Source organism: Mandrillus leucophaeus, unplaced genomic scaffold (assembly GCF_000951045.1).
Source record: "Mandrillus leucophaeus isolate KB7577 unplaced genomic scaffold, Mleu.le_1.0 Scaffold1835, whole genome shotgun sequence".
In the NCBI taxonomy this organism is placed as follows: Eukaryota; Metazoa; Chordata; class Mammalia; order Primates; family Cercopithecidae; genus Mandrillus; species Mandrillus leucophaeus.
This window is the reverse complement of record NW_012101849.1, coordinates 128,854-148,352: the sequence shown is the minus strand read 5'-3', so window position 1 is coordinate 148,352 and position 19,499 is coordinate 128,854. Positions and strand designations below refer to the sequence as shown.

General features: G+C 36.3%; 1 protein-coding gene across 5 annotated transcripts in view; it reads left to right on the top strand.

Moving 5' to 3' along the window:
* ABCB7 (ATP-binding cassette, sub-family B (MDR/TAP), member 7) overlaps window positions 1-19,499 on the top strand; it is a 112,742-nt gene that overhangs the window by 33,037 nt on the left and 60,206 nt on the right. For 2 of the 5 annotated variants that reach the window (XM_011977759.1, XM_011977760.1), the window contains 2 exons: window positions 17,396-17,476; window positions 19,254-19,340. In XM_011977759.1, the coding sequence (XP_011833149.1) occupies window positions 17,396-17,476; window positions 19,254-19,340 (168 nt within the window). The remainder of the gene's footprint in view (window positions 1-17,395; window positions 17,477-19,253; window positions 19,341-19,499) is intronic. The other 3 variants (XM_011977761.1, XM_011977757.1, XM_011977758.1) reach the window with 2 other exon arrangements.

The window sequence follows — 19,499 nt, the reverse complement described above, 5'->3', positions numbered from 1 at the left end:
GTACCATGCTGTTTTGGTTACTGTAGCCTTGTAGTATAGTTTGAAGTCAGGTAGCGTGATGCCTCCAGCTTTGTTCTTTTTGCTTAGGATTCTTTTGGCTATATGGGCTCTTTTTTAGTTCCATATGAAATTTAAAGTAGTTTTTTTGAATTCTGTGAAGAAAGTCTGTGGTAGCTTGATGGGAATAGCATTGAATCTATCAATTACTTTGGGCAGTGTGGCCATTTTCATGATATTGATTCTTCCTATCCATGAGCATGGAATGTTTCTCCATTTGTTTGTGTCCTCTCTTATTTCCTTGAGCAGTGATTTGTAGTGTTTTCTTGAAGAGGTCCTTCACATCCCTTGTAAGTTGTATTCCTAAGTGTTTTATTCTTTTTGTAGCAATAGTGAATGGGAGTTCACTCATAGTTTGGCTCTCTGTCTGTTATTGGTGTATAAGAATGCTTGTGATTTTTGCACATTGAATGGTTGCACAGGAATGGTTGTGATTTTTGTACTTCCATTTTGTATCCTGTGACTTTGCTGAAGTTGCTTATCAGCTTAAGGAGTTTTTAGGCTGAGACCATGGAGTTTTCTAAGTATACAGGCATTTCATTTGCAAACATAGACAATTTGACTACCTCTCTTCCTATTTGAATACCCTTTATTTCTTTCTCTTGCCTGATTGCCCTGGCCAGAACTTCCAATACTATGTTGAATAAGAGTGGTGAGAGAGGGCATCCCTGTCTTGCACCAGTTTTCAAAGGGAATGCTTCCAGTTTTTACCCATTTAGTATGATATTGACTGTGGGTTTGTCATAAATACCTCTTATTATTTTGAGATACGTTCCATCAGTACCTAGTTTATTGAGAGTTTTGGCATGAAGAGGTGTTGAGTTTTATCAAAGGCCTTTTCTGCGTCTATTGAGATAATCATGTGGTTAAAAATGAGATAATCATTTTTTCATTGGTTCTGTTTATGTGATGGATAACATTTATTGATTTGCCTATGTTGAACTAGCCTTGCATCCCACGGATGAAGCCAACTTGATTGTGGTTGATAAGTTTTTTAATGTGCTGCTGGATTCAGTTTGCCAGTATTTTATGGAGGATTTCACATCCATGTTCATCAGGGATATTGGCCTGAAATTTTCTTTTTTTGTTGTGTCTCTGCCAGGTTTTGTTATGAGGATATTGCCAACCACATAAGATGAGTTAGAGAGGAGTTCCTTTTTTCCCATTGTTTGGAATAGTTTTAGAAGCAGTAGTACCAGTTCCTCTTTGTACCTTGAGTAGAATTCAGCTGTGAATCTGTCTGGTCCTGGACTTTTTTTGGTTGCTAGGTTATTAATTCCTGCCTCAATTTCAGAATTTGTTATTGGTCTATTCAGGGATTCAACTTCTTCCTGGTTTAGTCTTGGGAGGGTGCATGTATCCAGGATTTTATCCATTTCTTCCAGATTTTCTAGTTTATTTGTGTGGAGTTGTTTATAGTATTCTCTGATGGTAGTTTGTATTTCTGTGGGATCACTGGTGATATCCCCTTTATCATTTTTTATTGTGTCCATTTGATTCTTCTCTCTTTTCTTCTTTATTAGTGTGGCTAATCATCTATTTTGTTAATCTTTTAAAAATCCTGCTCCTGGATTCATTGATTTTTTTTTTTTTGAAGCATTTTTCCTGTCTCTATCTCCTTCAGTTCTGCTCTGATCTTAATTATTTATTGTCTTCTGCTAGCTTTTGAATTTGTTTGCTCTTGCTTCTTTAGTTCTTTAATCATGATGTTAGGGTGTTGATTTTAGATCTTTCCAGCTTTCTCATGTGGGCATTTAGTGCTATAAATTTCACTCTAAACACTGCTTTAGCTTTGTCCCAGGAATTCTGGTATGTTGTGTCCTTGTTCTCATTGGTTTCAAAGAACTTACTTATTTCAAGCAGTCAAAATATTATCTTATGATAGCATTTGTCTTACTGTGACATTTATGCTTGCATCTGTCAGTTTTAGAGTGTAAACTATAGCATAAGGATCTTGTATTTAAAATTTTGTTGTGTGCAACATGTAAGATAATCCTTTTTGTATGGTAGCAGTGATTGTAGTTTGAAAAGGTTGGGGTGATAATTTAAAGTTTATTTGCTTTTGAAACGTTCTGGAGTGACTTGAAGGATCTAGGTGCTTCTTTTCAAGCCAGCCAGCTTAAAAAAAAAAAAAAGTTAGCTCTTATAATGCTTCTAGCAGAGCTGTCAGTTTTCTTTCTGGCATTTTGTGAAAACAAGTAGTGTAGTTACTGTATGAATTTTAGTCACCTCATGGAATTTTTTAAGTGTAGTTGAAAAGAAAAGGGGATACTTTCAGAAAAAAATCTCTGACAGGTTTTCAGGGCTCATATAGACCTGAAGAAAAATGAGAGGGAGCAGAAGTAAGGCATTTTTTGTATGTGTATTTTTTTAGGGGGGGGTAGGGTAGAGTGGGTTTACCATATTTTTTGAAAAAAAGTCCCTGTTTTTCATTTGAGGAGCTAATTCAATTGGTTTGAGCAACAGCAGCATTATCAGAAATACACAGTTGGATTCTGTATCATGCCTCTGTTTAGTAAGACCATGGGGAGATAGTGGAATAGGAATTAGAAACCTGAGGCTTGAGTGCCCGTAGCAGTATTAAACTAAGAATTCAAAAATAGGCAGAACAAAAAAAAAAAAATCAGTGAACACCTGAAAGGGGAGACACAAAAACGGAGTAGCAAGGAGATATACAGAAGACATCCATGCTGAGGGGAGCAGTAGATTGCTCTCAGAAATTGTCCCAAATGCCTGTGTTTTCCTACCTCTGAAGTAGAAATTAGCTTTCAGCATGCTAGAAAGAGACTAGATATAGATAAGCCAAAAGGAATTTAAAATTTACAAAGCCAAATACCTTTTTCAAAGTACCTTTTCTATCTAGTGTTAAGCAGGAACTCATTAGGTATCATTTGTCAGCCCTAGAGTTGGGTTTGTGTTTGTATGAATGTTCTCTTAGCCTACACTTTCTGTTATAAGCAGATTAGGTCTGATATATCCTAGTAATGGACAACCTGTATCAGACTTTGCTGAAATGCTTATAAAGAAAACCAAGGGGTTTGGGATATGACCTGCATAGTGAGCCATACAGAATGATCCAAGTAAATGAAAATGCTGTCTTTTATGAGTTTCAAATAATTTTCCAGGTAATTTAATCACCAGTGGCAATGTGACACATGCATAAAAAGTAACAAACATAAAGGGGCATTATAGAAAAACAATGAAATTGTCCAGCTGTGGAATCGAAAGTTAAGAAATGTGCTTGAGGGTTCTCTTCCAAGTCCACATTAGTAAATATAAGAGCAAGCAATTTCGGTATTAAATTACTGAAAGTTGAAACTGTAAAGAAGCAGAAAATATTCCAATTCTATTTTCTTAACTTCTTTTATTGCATTGTCTCAACATTCCAGCTGTTGTGTGGAATGTGTGATAATTTCTCCATTGTGTCCACAAACACAATAGGGTTAGGAATCTTAGAAGTACTTCGAGATTTGTACCAATTTTCTAAAGATCTTGCGTTCTAATAAGCCAGCTCAATGAAATTATTCACTATTAAATGTGTCTAAAATGTGTCCTTGGTATATTCACTCTTAATATGATAAAGAAATTTCTCTTTGTACATTCGTCCCCAAATTTCATGATTTAAAAGGTGTTGGTTCTGGAGTTTTTTCTTAACTTTTAATATTCAGCCATTGGTTTTAATTGCCCTGATTTTGGCAAATGCTTTGCAATTCTTTGTTACTTTTATTAGCAAGCAGCTTGGAATCTCACATCACTTAGCTAAAACTTAGGAAGCAGTGTGCAAGTTTTCATGATGACAAATATGTTATGATAAGTGAACCTATGTGAATGGGAACAATGAAACTTCATAGAAGTTACTTAAACAAACACAAAAATCTTTTATCAAGACCTTTTCTTCTGTCTTTTAAATAGGCCTTGCTGTTGGTGTTATGTACCCAGAGATGTGAAAATTTGGTAGATAAAGGAAAAACTATTTGAGGAAGAGGGGAATCCCATGCATATTTTTTGTTTGTGTGTTGCTTTTTTGTGGTGGTGCTGGTGGAGATTTTTTGGTCGATGTACTTTCTTTTGTCTTGCTGTGTCATTCTCAAAATTCTTGGAGGTTGAGAGATTTCAGAAATTATTTAGAGCAGGGGTCAGCAATCAGTGGCTCTTGGGCCAAATCCAGCATGTCACCTATTTTTGCAAGGCTCCTGTGCTAAGAATACTTGAAACATTTTTTTAATGTTTGGAAAAACAAGAAGAATATTTTGTGATAGATGACAATTGCATGAAATTCAAATTTCATTGTTCATAAATAAAGTTTTATTGGAGCACAGCCATACTTGTTCACTTACATATGTATGGCTACTTTCATGCTACAATGACAGAGTTGAATTGTTGTGACAGAAACTATATGCCTGCAAACTCTAAAATATTTACTGTCTGGAAAGGGGAACTCAAGAAAACAATCCCATTTACCATAGCATCAAAAAGAATAAAATACTTTGGAATAAATTTAACCAAGGAGGTGAAAGATCTGTATACTCAAAACTATGAAACACTGATGAAGGAAATTGAAGAAGACACAAATAAATGGAAAGACATTTTAATATCTTTGGATACTTTATAGAAAGATATTTTAATATTATAAAAATTTCAACACTACCCAACACAATCCCTATAAAAATTTCAATGGCATTTTTCACAGCAATAGAAAAAAATCATAACATTAACATGGGACAATCGACCCCAAGTAGCCAAAGCAATCTTGAGAGAGAGGAACAAAGTTGGAGGCATCACAGTTCCTATTTCAAATTACAAAGCTCTGTTAATCAAAACAGTATGGTACTGGCATAAAAACCGACACATAGACCAATGGAACAGAATATGGAGCCCAGAAATAAACCCATGCATATATATTCAACTAATCTTCTACAAGGGTGCCAAGAGTACAAAATGTGGAAAAGATAGTCTTTTCAATAAATCATGTTGTGAAAACAGGATGTCCACATGCAAAAGAATGAAATTGGACCATTATCTTATTCATACAAAAAAACCCCTCAAAATGGATAAAAGACTTACACATAAGCCTTGAAATCTTAAAACTCCTAGAAGAAAACATAGGGAAAAGCTCCTTGACATTACCCTTGGCAATGATTTTTTTGGATATGACACCAAAAGCTCGGTCAATGGAAGCAAAAATAAACAAGTAGGTCTAAGTCAAACTAAAAAGCTTCTGTACAGCAAAGGAAACAGTCAACAAAACTATAAAGTAACCCATGGAGTGGGAGAAAATATTGGCAAATCACATGTCTGATAAGGGGTTAATATCCAAAATACAGAAGGAACTCACACAACTTACATACACATACACACACACACACATGCACACCCCAATTTTAAAATGGGCAAAGGAATAGGCACTTTTCAAAGAAGACATATAATTTGTCAGTAGGTATGAAAAGGTGGTCAGCATCACTAATGACCAGGAAAATGCAAATCAAAATCACAATGAAATATCACTTCATACCTGTTAGGATGGCTATTGCCAAAAAGATGAGCGATAGCAAGTGTTGGTGAGGATGTGGTGAAAAGGAAACCCTTGTACACTGTTGGTGGGACTCCACATTGAGAAAACCATTTTGGAAAAGTGTAAAGATTCTTCAAAATATTAAAAATAGAAATATTACATGATCTAGCAGTTCCTCTTCTGTTTATAGGCACAAGGGAAATGAAATGGGCATATCAAAGAGATATCTGCATGCCCATGTTCATTGCAGCATTACTCACAACAGCCAAGATGTGGAAACAACTGAAGTGTCTGTGGATGGATGAATGGATAAAGAAATACATGTATATGTACAATGGAATATTATTTGGCCTTAAGAAAGAAGGAATTCCTGCCATTTGTGACAACATGATTGAACCTGGAAGATATAATGCTGAGTGAAATGAGCCAGACATAGAAGGACAAATACACATTATCTCACTCTTGTGGAATCTAGGAAACTTTAATACATAGAAACAGAGAGTAGAACAGTAGAAATCAGCGGGTAGGGAGTTGGGGGAAATGGGGAGATGCTGGCCAAAAGTTACAAAGTTGCAGTTATATGGAATGAATGAATCTAGAGAGCTAATGTACAGCCTGATGACTATAGTTAATACTGTATTGTATCCTGGAAATTTGCTAAGATAGTAGATTTCAGGTGCTCTGACAATACATAAAAAAGGTAACTGTGAGGAAATAGATATATTAATTCGCTTGATTGCAGTCATCATTTTACTATGTGTACATATATGAAAACATGTTGTACACATTAATATGTACAATAAAAAATACAGTCATCACTTAGCAACAGGGATACATTTCAGGAAATGCATCATTTAGGCGATTTTGTTACTGTGCGAACATCATAGAGTATACTTACACAGACTTAGATGGTGTAGCCTACTACTCACCAATAGTATGCATAGTAAAGCCTATTGCTCCTAGGTTACAAACCTGTACAGAATTTGACTGTATTGAATACTGTAGGCAGTTATAACACAATACTAAATATTTGTGTATCTAAACATAGAAAACATACAGTAAAAGTATGATATTATAATCTTATGGGACCACTGTCATATATGTATGTGGTCCATTGTTGACAGAAACGTCATTATATGGCACATGACTGTAAATAGAAAGTATGTCATGGTAAGTACTATTAGCAGGAATAATGCAGGGTACTGGGGATAGAGTATATGAGATAATTGCTATTTTTATATGTTACACTTTTATGTAATCTTAAAGCTAGCTTTACCTTTGTTAATAAGTATTCTTCTAAAAGATAAAAAAATTTTACCATCTGGCCCTTTACCAAAAAGTTTAACAACCTCTGTTGTAATCTAATTTTTAATGACAGAGATCAGCCTGATGATTTTATGGCCTGTTGAATGAAGACTCAGGTGAAATAAGCTGTCCAGAATCCTTAAGCTATGCTGCCATTTGTTCATTCATTCAATAAGCGTTTACTGAATACCTAACACAGTAAAGAAAATCCTTTATAACTCAACTTTCAGCTGAGAGCTGTAATTACAGAATCTTGGAGACAGTCTACCATTTCCTTTCCCTTTGCTCCTCCCTTTCCCTCTCCCTTCTCCTGTCCTCCTTCCCCTACCCCCCAGTTTCTAGTCAGTTTGGAAGAAAACCAAGTTTTAAGTCATACTTACACTTTCAAAGTAGGTTAAATGTAGTTTTAAGTCACAGCAGTTTCTCTTTAAAAATGTATTGGGAACTTAATTTGAAATATTTTAAATATCAATCACAGATGATTAATGATCAGATGATAACAATATTCACACATGACTGTTTGATACTGTTAAGCATTACATGTGTCATGGATATGTAGTTGTAAACTGTTTAATTTCTGAAGCTTCAGGAATCCAGAGTATTTAACTGACTCCAAAATCCCTGTTGCGTTGACAAGTTATACATTGCTTTTAGTCTTTTTATTTTTAGGTAATTCTTCCAGTATCATAAACACTGAGTGTAACTTGAATTATTAAAATTAACTTTTATTTTAAAAAGAATACAATCATTAGAAATTACTAAATATATTTATTAATAGTATTCTTTTTTGATAAAGTTTGAATTTTTACCATAAAGGAAGAATCCAATTGTAATGTGAATAGATTTCAATTTTATTAGCCTCTTCACTTGAGTCTTGGCCTCATTTACATGGAAGCAGTTCTGTCTGCTAGACTGATGGTTTTAATGTTGATATTTTATAATTATTTATTGAATGTTTACACAGTCAAAGCATTATGTCCATGCAACTGTCTATTGAGGATTAATATGTTTAACAATTAGTGGGTCCTTTATGCTTGGAGGTCATAGATTCCTTAACTTTTAGATTCTTCCAGAATTTCTTTTTTTTTAATTTTTAAGTGAGATAAACATGATTCTACAGTGTAAACATTTTAACTTACCTGCCACGTAAAGTGGACTGGCAGATTGTCATTTTCGGTACACTGGATTTTTTTTTGGTATCTCTGCACATTAGTTATGTCTATTATCTTCGGTAATATATGGTTTATTGTTGTGTATGTCTTTGGATGGATGGTGTTGTAAATAAATTCAGATGCTAGATTTGTTGAAGAAATAAATTATCTACTTAGCTAAGTTTTTAAAAATTCAATTAATAACAGCACCCTTTTCATTTCATTCCACAAAAATTGTGGAATTTCAGAGTTGGAATGGACCTTAGAGGGTATCTAATCCAACCCTCTAATTTTCAAATCAAGTTTCACAGAATTAATTTTGTTTTTTTCTGTTGCCTTCCTCAGTGTATAAATGGAAGATATTTTGCTGTAAAACCTTCCCTGGAGGTTTTAAAAGTAGAGTCTCTAATTTACAAAATAAATCATGTTTCAGAAATGGTTGTAAGTCTATTGTTTAGAATGCAGAGCATTTTTCCATAAGAAGGATATTATAAATAACAATAAGATTTCAGGACTAGGCCCCAAAGGGTGTGATCCCATTATGTGATGGGGATTTTTACTTTTGCAGTGAAGGATGTTTTAAATCATCAGTGCTGCTTATCTCTGGGGAACAGGAAGGAGATGACATTATAGAGGAATATTTAGAGGACTCTCTTTTTACCGTTACGTCTTAGGCTGGGTAGTGGATACATATGTGCTTATTATATTGTTTTCTGATCTTTTTATATACCTGAAATATTTAATATAACAATGCTTTTTTAGTACCAGAAGTTCAGTTTGAATATGAACATTAAAAATTGTTTACATTGATCTAGGACATTGCTTTACCCTTGGGAAAAAATAAAGTTAAATTTAAACAGATATTTACCTTGAATACCCATGCTTAAGGGAAAACATGATTTGATTAGAGATGGATAAAGAGATAGCTAGAAATTCTAAAGGGGTTTCGTGGGTACTTTTAAGGGCTTAGATTTGATGCACGTTGTCTTTATTTTGCACAATATGACTTCAGAATATATGATTTTGCTGTTAATTTAAGGGTATTACCAATATTTATCTTTTACTTAGCAGCCATATATAGGCATGGTTTTGAGAGAGAAGAAAGAAAATAGTCACTTATTTGAGATAACTAGGCAAGTTGTGAAAGGCAAAGGTTAAATTGCATTTGCATGTGCAAACATGGGCAAGATTCTTGCTTTGATGTGCAGTTACTTGAACTAGGGGCTGGTGAAAAACGTGAAAATGGGGGAGTAAAGCTTGTTAGAACTTCCGAATATGGAGAAAAGCAGTGAGGACAATGTGGTGGAGTTAAGTCCTGGAAGGGCATCTTTGACAGTGCATGGCTTGGTTACTGTGGTGAAGAGATTGGAGAATCCATGGTATGGTGTGAAAGCTTGGGTTTAGCGAGACTCCGTCTCAAAAAAACAAAACAAAACAAAACAAAAACATATAAGCAGAAATCAGCTACTGTTTATTGCACTTTGGAAAACCAGCAGATTTTATCAATAATTTGGTTACTTTTTTGTGTATAGAGATTGGTTTTGGGTTGATTTGGTTTTTGGTATTTTGCAGTATACAACATTGATTTTTTTTTTTTTTTTTATGTTGACACATTATTCTAGCTGTACAACCCACTTATGGCTTAGGGGAAGCTTAAGTATTACTTGCCCTTTTGTTACTGGAAAGGGGTCCTGATCCAGACCCCAAGAGAGGGTTCTTGGATCTCACGCAAGAAAGAATATGGGACCCGTCCTTAGAGAATAGGGAAAGCAAGTTTATTAAGAAAGTAAAGGAATAAAAGAATGGCTATTCCATAGGCGGGGCAGCAGTATGAGCTGCTGCTCGCCCATTTTAATGGTTATTTCTTGATTATATGCTAAACAAGGGATGGATTATTCTCACCTTCCCTTTTAGACCATACGGAGTAACTTCCTGATGTTGCCACGGCATTTGTAAACTGTCATGGCGCTGGTGGGTGTGTAGCAGTGAGGGTGACCAGAGGTTACTTTTGTTGCCAGGTTGATTTTGGTGGATTTTAGCTGGCTTCTTTACTGCAACCTGTTTTATCTTCTATGTCTTTATGACCTATATCTTGTGCTGACCTCCTGTCTCATCCTGTGACATAGAATACCTTAACTGTCTGGGAGTGTAGCCCACCAGGTCTCTGCCTTATTTTACCAAGCCCCTACTCAAGATGGAGTTGCTCTGGTTCAAATGCCTCTGACATTTCCCCCCTCCCTTTTATAAGAGAACCCTTAATCCTAAGGGTTGCAGAAGGATGAAGATCCATTTTCTGCAATTTCTTCAGGCTGAATAGGGGCGATGATCTTCCTGCCTAACTGTGAGGGTCTCTTATATTCAGGGTAGAGAGGAGCTCAGTCAGAAAGCATCAGTATGTTGAGGGCCATTCATAACTCTTGAGTTCTGACAAAAGGTGATATCTGGAAGATTAATAAGTGTTTAAGACTGAGTAAACTTATTCTGCATTCCTGCACAAAGAGTGCAACAACAATATATTCCACAACAGTAAAGCAAAATAAGCAAAATTATCCCAAGTAAACTAAATTAGAAGGCTTTCAATGAACTGTGCAACTCTTGGAACCAAGCTGATATGGGGTTGCTGATTCCAGTGTGTCCAGAATAGAATACTGATCTTGATTTTTACAATACCCATCCCTCTTGTTTCTTCTGAGCAGCAGCCAGAGATCACTGGTTGGCTCACAGGAACAAGCAGTCAGTCTAAATTGCAGAAAAAACTCTAAAACGATTGTTGAGACTAGAATATAACAACAAGTGTAGCATAGTTCTTGAAACATAATTTTTTCTCTCTCCAGTCTCCAATTTTTACTAAAGATAAATCATGGTAAGACTGATTTACTTTATTATGCTTGGCCTGATTATTTGTATAAAGTCCACCAAGAATAATTTTTTTTTTTACGTAGGCTTTTTTTTTTTTTTTTTTTTTTTTTGAGACAGAGTCTTGCTCTGTCACCTAGGCTGGAGTGCAGTGGCACGATCTTGGCTCATTGCAACCTCTGCCTCCTGAGTTCCAGTGATTCTTCTGCCTCACCCACCAGAGTAGCTGGGATTACAGGTGCATGCCACCTTACCTGGCTAATTTTTGTATTTTTATGAGAGATGGGGTTTCGCCATGTTGGGCAGAGTGGTCTCAAACTCCTGACCTCAAGTGATCCGCCTGCCTCAGCCTCCCAAAGTGCTGGGATTACAGGTGTGAGTCACCATGCCCAGCCTACATAGGCTTTTTCAATTGGCTTTGATGGAACTCTGCTTCATAAGGAATCTTAGATAAGACTTTTTTTAAAGCCAAGCCCAGTCATGGGTTAGTACCCTCAAATCCCTATCAGTTGATTAAATTCCTTTCCTCTTGAGGTCCCAAGATAATTTGGGGCTCCTGGACCTGTTAGAAAGTGACATTCTTTGCTTACCATAGTTTAGGAACCCTGCACGGGAACTATGTAGACAAGGTATGAGGCCAGTTTTCCCAAGGGGCTTTTATTGACTCTATAAGTCAAGTTAGATTCCTTAAAGGAAAGCATGCCATTGCAGTCAAAGCCTTGGTAAAATAGCCAGTTTCTCCAATTGTGTCCTGTTGCAAAAGAAAACAGTTTATTTATTTTTATTTATTATTTATTCATTTTTGAGACGGAGTCTCGCTCTGTTGCCCAGGCTGGAGTGCAGTGGCGTGATCTCGGCAACCTCCACCTCCCAGGTTCAAGTGATTCTCCTGCCTCAGCCTCCCGAGTAGCTGGGATTATAGGCACCCGCCACCACACCCGGCTAATTATTGTATTTTTAGTAGAGACAGGGTTTCATCATTAGCCAGGCTAGTATCAAACTCCTGACCTCAAGTGATCCGCCTGTCTTGGCCTCCCAAAGTGCTGGGATTACAGGCATGAGCCACCATGCCCACCCAAGAAAACAGTTTCTTATTGCACTTATACAAATTACTATATTTCCATAAATTAAGAATACTCACAAATATTTTCCAAATTTTAGAGAAATCGGGTAGAGAGAAACATATAGGCTCCAAATTTTGTTTACAGGAGTATATTTTACTCAATTGCTACAAGCTGTAAATAGCTTAAAAGTTTTCTGGACTCTGAAAAATAAAACAAAGGATCAGCAACATTTTAAGCAAAGTAAAAAAGATTACTTCAGTCTTGTATTAGTTCAATACATTCAATTAACTCCTATTCTGTTTGATATTCGTCAACATTTTAGCTCTGCATGAGAGTCCTAAAAGTTTTTTTTTTCTATTCTAATTTCATAATCTCCAAAGTTATCAGACACCTGCATTTAGAAACACCTGTCAAAGTCCTATAGCTGACTATAAACCACCTTTTGAAGAGGATCAGAACAAGACAACAATTGTCTTGTTGTGTATATTAAAAAGTCCTAGGACAGCAACTATTCAAGGAAGTTTTGGTTACTTCTGTGGCATACAATTGTACATAATAATTATAACTTAATAATATACACAAAGTTATATCAAGATTATAGGAGTTTTACATAATTTTGGAACAGTTACTAGTAACATATTTATATAAATAGAGCCCAAAGAAAGTCAAATACCATTTCATATTTGACAATGCTTCCTGTATGATTTTTATACTAAATGAGCCAAATTTCACCATTGCATTTGTGCATTATTGATGTCAAACCCAATTCCTAACAAAACCTTATAGACATATCTACCCAATTTTAACGTTTGACAATAAGGTAAGATTCTCATAAACCTTTTATAACCCTTTACAAAAATTTTTGTTAAACAGTAGATAAGTGCTCTAAGAAAAACCTGTTGTGCTTTTATTCCAGTGTTCAATTTACGGAAAAACTGAATAATACCCCCTTTAACTTTAGCCAATATGTCACACATGTAATTGTTTTTACAGGATTAATTTTCCACAAACCTTCCACAACTTGCTCAGACTTTCAGCTGTATCCTAACTTAAAACAATCCTTTAACCCTTTAATCTAGGCAGAAAAATCCATATTTCCATGCCTTCTTGTAATCTTTTACCAAAAACTCATTTCACTTTCTTTACATACCTTGGATGTAAAACTGTTTCTATTTCCCAAAGATTACTTAAGTCATGTGAACTAAAAGTCATTACAATTTTTACTTTTCTGATAAAATGTTTGATCTAAACTCTTGTTATAATCAAGCCAATTAATCAAAGATCTTTTAGATATAAGCATCATACACACAACATATATAAACATCCAGAGAGACAGAAGGTCCTGTAGCTGTAAGGTTCTTCATTCGCCGGTTTTTAAGTTTCTCTTTAAAGCCTGAAGTTTCTAGGGCCTAATAAGCAGGCACAGCTGGAAGGCAAAACAGATCTCCAGAAATTAAGGGTCCCATTTTTATACCAGATTCTGGATCCCAAAAAGAGGGAATCAGCTCATCCCCATGGGAGTGTTAATCTCTCAATGTGGGGTGGGGACATCTCCATACTTCCTAGGTGGCTAAGAGCATGCTTCTCTGATCCAAACCTGCAGAGCTGAGTATTTCCCCATAACTGCCATTAGCTGTCCCCAAAAGTATATTTCCTATTTAGTTATTACACACCAAAGTTCTCTCATAATACAAATTAGTTTCTGTTACCCCCCCAAAAGTAAAAAATGTCAGATAATGGAATACAAAATAGAACAGAGCCTTAGATTTTGAGAGGAATCTATCTACTTTTTATTCCTGAAGTTTCATGAGGAAAACAGAGGTTTATTTCAAAATGGGATCTGTGGCGCTTCCTCTTTTTTCCTAAGGAGTCCCAGGCTGTTAGAACTTGAATATCTGCTTTTAATTAAGCTGACTTTTAACCATAGTGCTCTTTTTTTTAAAAAAAGGCCTTTTAAATTTCTTATTACCAGACTTTAGCCGGCTGATATTTCTGGCTTTTGAACTTTAGCAAAAGTAACTTCACAGGTGCTCAGAGAAAGGAAAAATTCAAGAAAGGCACACAGATAACACAAAGTGGTCATTCCTTAAGCCAGGAATTGAATCCTGCACCCTGGCTGCCATTGTGTTGGCAGAGACCAAAAGAAAGCACTGCCACGTGGTTACAAGGTCAAGCTCCCAAGGATGTGACTGATGAGTTTTCTGGGCTGTCTTGAACAGTAGGTTTATGGGATCCTAAGCCCATGTTCTATCTTAAGGTACTCCTCTTTATGACAGAATGATACAGAAAGACAAATTCATAGCACAAAGTATAACAGATTCACTACAGCTTAAGACTAGCTTCACAAATCCTTTTTCCAATTAATCAAAATTTTACAGAGGAGCTAAACAGTGATTTTTACTATTCATTCAACCAGTTCGTACAGAGAGAGAAAGGAAAGGAAAGGGAGAAAAGTATTGCCTATATTGGGAGGGGAAGGCAAAGAGCTCAGGGAGGCCAGAGAAAGACCTACCCATTGCAGCGACACTGAAGAGTTCAGGTGGCCGCTTGCCGGTAGCGAAGGGATTTTTTCCAGCAGTCCCATCAGCTCTCAAAATGTCCCCATATCCCATGGTCCTATACATACCTAATCCTGTCATCCATAGCCATCAGCAAAAAGTGCAAAACAGATTAATCCAAATAGAATTGTGGTTAACATCCCATAGTGCCAAACCTGTTCTCAGCTGAGAGGGACTTTACTAAGAGGGGCCTCTAACACTTTAAATCTTAGGAAGGACCCTAACCCTAAAATCTTAGGAAGGACCCTAACCCTAAAAGATCAGCCTTTTATTGAGAGGAACCTTTAACCCTGTCTGTCTTAGGAGAAGCTCTAACACCCCTAAGTTGGGCATCTAACCAATCCCATTCTTTACTTGCGTATATGCACCCAACCTACCCAAAGTCAACCAATTGGTGTGCGCAGGTGATTTTCCTTTGGGTCAGGGGTCTCTTTAGTATAGTCCCTTCAGTGATCTCTAGAGAGATACTGCTGGACCTCACCACTTACCCAAAGTTAGCCTTTAGGTTGGGGGTTTCCTCATTATTGTCTCTTCTGTGGTTGCCAGAAAGATGTTACTGGAAAGGGGTCCGATCTAGACCCCAAGAGAGGGTTCTTAGATCTCATGCAAGAAAGAATTCAGGGTAAGTCCTTAGAGAAAAGGGGAAGCAAGTTTATTAAGAAAGTAAGGGAATAAAAGAATGGTTACTCTGTACGCAGAGCAGATTTTTATGATTATTTCTTGATTATGTGCTAAGCAAGCACATAATCAAGGTGGATTATTCTTGCTTCCCTTTTTTAGACCATATAGGGTAACTTCCTGATGTCACCATGGTATTTGTAAACTGTCATGGTGCTGGTGGGAGTGTACTAGTGAGGACGACACAAGATTACTCTTGTCGCTATCTTGGTTTGGGTGAGTTTTAGCCAGCTTCTTTACTACAACCTGTTTTATCAGCCAGGTCTTTATGACCTGTATTTTGTGCCGACCTCGTAGCTCATCCTGTGACTTAGAATGCCTTAACCACCTGGAAATGTAGCCCAGCACATCTCAGCCTTATTTTACTAAGCCCCTACTCAAGGTGGAGTTGCTCTGGTTCAAATGCCTCTGATACTTTGGGAGAGACTTGACCTGAGAAGCAAATTTTTTCCTCACTAAATTGATGGTAGATTTCAAAAAGGTGTCTGTCCATTTTGCAGATGTCTGTGTGGTATTTCACATGGAGAGATTCTTCTGCCTTCTTTCAGCTCCACTTTTGAAACGTTACCGAGGAAAAAATGGCCTCAAGGAAACTTTGATTGGAGTTGCAAACTGAAGATTATCTGAGACAGGTCTCAATTTACAGGTTTTTTTTGCTAAGGTTAAGGACCATGGCATATGACACAGCCTCAGGAGGTCCTGAGAACACATGTCCAAGTTGGTTTGGTTATAGCTTGTGTTTATACAATGGGGGCAGGCGGCAGGGGGGTGGTGCGACTTCCAGGTCATAGGTTGAAAGAGTTAAGCCCTGCCTGAAGAGTTGAAATCAGCATAAAGAAATGCTTGAGTTTGAACAGGGGCTTGTGGAATCCAAGGTTCTTCTCATGTAGATGAAGCTTTCAGGTCACAAGCTTCAGAGATAAAAGATGGTGAATGTCTCTTATCAGACCTTAAAAGGTGTCAGACTTTCCAGAAAAGACTTAGTAAGGGAAGGAGAGTCTCTATGGAATGCAAATTTCCCCCACAAGAGACAGATTTGTAGGGCCATTTCAGAATATGTCAAAGAAATTTATTTTGGGATAAAATATTTTGATTTTCTTCAGGGCCTGTTAATCTGTCATATGATACTATAGCAGTCGGGTTGGAATTTGGCATCTCATTGTCACAGATTCTGCTTTGTCAGTCTTAAGATCACTGTTTTAATGTTAATACTGGCCAGTTGTTTCTGAACTCCAAAGGGAAGAGGGTATATTGAGGCATGTCCAATTCCACCCCCTCAACCAGCATCAAGGCCTGAACTACACTTCCAGGTTTCTTTGGGGTCCCCTTGGCCAAGAGGGGGGCCATTCAGTTGGTTGGGAGACTTAGCAGCTTTTTCCTATTGGCTTACAGAGTCCATCATCTGGTTACGTAGAATCATTTGTCAAAACTCATCTTGTGACTAGTATATAAATTTAGCATTCAGATTAAGACTAAAGACGGCACAGAAACAAGATGTGGAGCATAATGAAATGCAGTAAAGAGAGTTAGAACAAAAGAGTATTTGAAAAGAACATAAAAGCCATTTAAGAAAAATTGGGTTGAAGACTTTAGGGGATTTAAGAAGCGAAGACCAAAAAAAAAAAAGAAAAAAGAAAAGAAACAGACAGAAACCAGAAAGAAAGGGGATGAAAAGAAAGTACAATTTGACATTTATAATGAGTAATACAATTTACTTCCATACCTGGACCACAATTTTATTTTTGGGTTTTTTTTTTTGTTTTGTTTTGTTTTTTTTGAGACAGAGTCTCGCTCTTGTTGCCAGGCTGGAGTGCAGTGGTGCGATCTCGGCTCACTGCAACCTCCACCACTCCTGGGTTCAAGCGATTCTCCTGCTTCAGCCTCCTGAGTGTCTGGGACTACAGGTGCGCACCACCATGCCCAGCTAATTTTTATATTTTTAGTAGAGACAGGGTTTCACCATGTTGGCCAGGATTGTCTCGATCTCCAGACCTCATCATCTGCCCGCCTCGGCCTACCAAAGTGCTGGGATTATAGGCATGAGCCACCAGGCCCAGCCTGTTTTTTGTCTTTTTAGGCATACATTAAAAGCATAATCATCTCTCCAATATTGGCTGTGGTTTTAATTTTATGTATGTTTGTGAACAAAGGAAATAATCTTTGAATATTAAGTGTCCACTCTGAAACTTCCCCCTACTTTTTTTTCCTTGTCAGCAGATCCCAGAGTCATTAAAAAGTATCACATGGCAGAGATTGAGAAAAGGCAATTCAAGACAGTTCTTAGATGCTGCAAAGGTAAGATTGAGCAAACACATCTACATATAGCTAGGAAAAACCTGTAAGCCCTTGGAGCATTTCCCAATGTATACTACATATTTTACATCTCCCTTTTTGTGTTTTTCTAAATGCTGGCAAGATGAATAAGAATTTATGTTTCTGCTTCTGGAAATACAGAGGAAGTCTTGATGTTTTCTATCCCTGGAAAATTCTATCCGAATCTCGTGAATCAGTGCCAACTAGAGTAATATTTTCAGAAAGCTTTTATAAATGTAATAGCAACTTGTTGACACTTAAATTTATCCTGTTAGTTTATATCTGATATGTGAAATGCTTTATGCTTTTTGATGTTACCAATGTTCAGATAGTAGTAATATCAAGGGATTCTAAGCTTATTAGAGCCCATGAGGTAGGTAGTGCTGAGTTTACATGTCAATGAGGTTATTTTTCATTGCTAATATAAGTGAAAGACATCTTTAAAAATTCCCAGTGCTTTGAAATGAGACCCATAAATCTCTATGATAGAAAAGACTAGAAAATTAGAAGACAGTCTAAATTCTGGGTATTTTGTTTATTTTTTCTTTATGATTAATAATTATTTGCCATTAAGGTATAAGGCATTGTTCTAATTTATGCAGAGGCTGTAGAAATGAATTATATTTTACATTATTAAAGTGTTGAGGGGAAAATGTGCTTAGTCTTCTTATCGTCTATGACACCACTAAGTTGACTTCTATTTTAGTCTTTTGTTTTGTTGAAGACCTCACTATCTTGTGTGGTATTCACCAGACCCCTTGATAAAACTTGTTGCTCAATCTTTTAGAGGAAAAAATGGCACAGAGAGATATTGTCAGACTAAGAATTACCTTTTGATGTTTTCCTTTACAAAGTGCTTTGAGATTATTGATCCAAAAATCAATATCCTGTTTATGGCAATTACTTTTTCTGTCTCAACTGGTGAGAACAAGAAGGCACTTTTTGCTTTTTGTAATTCCATTTTCATAGCTTGGCCCAGAGCTGATATTGTTATGCTATGTATGATATTGGTACACATTTGTGTTTGTAAAGAACTGTGCCTTTGTTCATTAATTATTGATTATTATAGCTACTGAAAAATCATCTAATCCAACAAGTATTGAAACTTACCTTGCCCATGTGTAAGATACTGTGGTATGTTCCATGAGAGATACAAAGATAAAAGACACTGTCTCTGATCTTCAGAAATTTATCACATAATAAGAAAGGCAAAACAGTGTATGCAAATGACTACAATATAGGCATAAGACAGACTATGAGATATTAAAAAATACCTTGTTTCTAAATGTATATATGAGCCAGTACAACAAGAAAAAGAATCAGTTGTTTAAAATCAACTGTATTAATTATAAAACAGAAATGTACAGACAAGGAAAGCAAGTGAGATATAAATTAACTGTATATTATACTTGCTTACCAATAATGAAATAAGAGATTATCAGCACTATAGTAGTGAATGACACTGGGAAAGCCAGTGTAAGTCAAGTAGAAGTGTAAAACAGGTTAAATCCTTTAAACGTCAGTTTCAAAAGCTATTTAGAGAAAGTGACTTCACTGAGTTTGTTCTATCTTAATATTTTTTATATAAATTTAGCTATAAGTTAATTGTGGAGGTGTTTTGCTTTACTATGCCAGACTAAATACTATACCTGTGAATTTGTTTTGGAAACATTCATTAGATTAGACAGTTTAAGCCAGGTTTTGAAACATCTGAAATTCTGTAATAGCTAATGGACTGCTTGGTATCATCTTCAATTAGGCTCTCCAGGTATGGCCACTGATAGAAAAGAGGACATGTTGGCATGGTCATGCAGGAGGAGGACTCCACACAGACCCAAAAGAAGGGGTAAGAGCCTGTAACAAATAACTGGAAATTCTTAATGATTGTCCTTGCACAGAAGATATATGTATTTAAGATTATAATATTCTAGAATATTTTGATTGACTCATCTAATTGCATGTTCTCTAATGAAAAAAATCATATTCATTGACCATAGTTTATAGA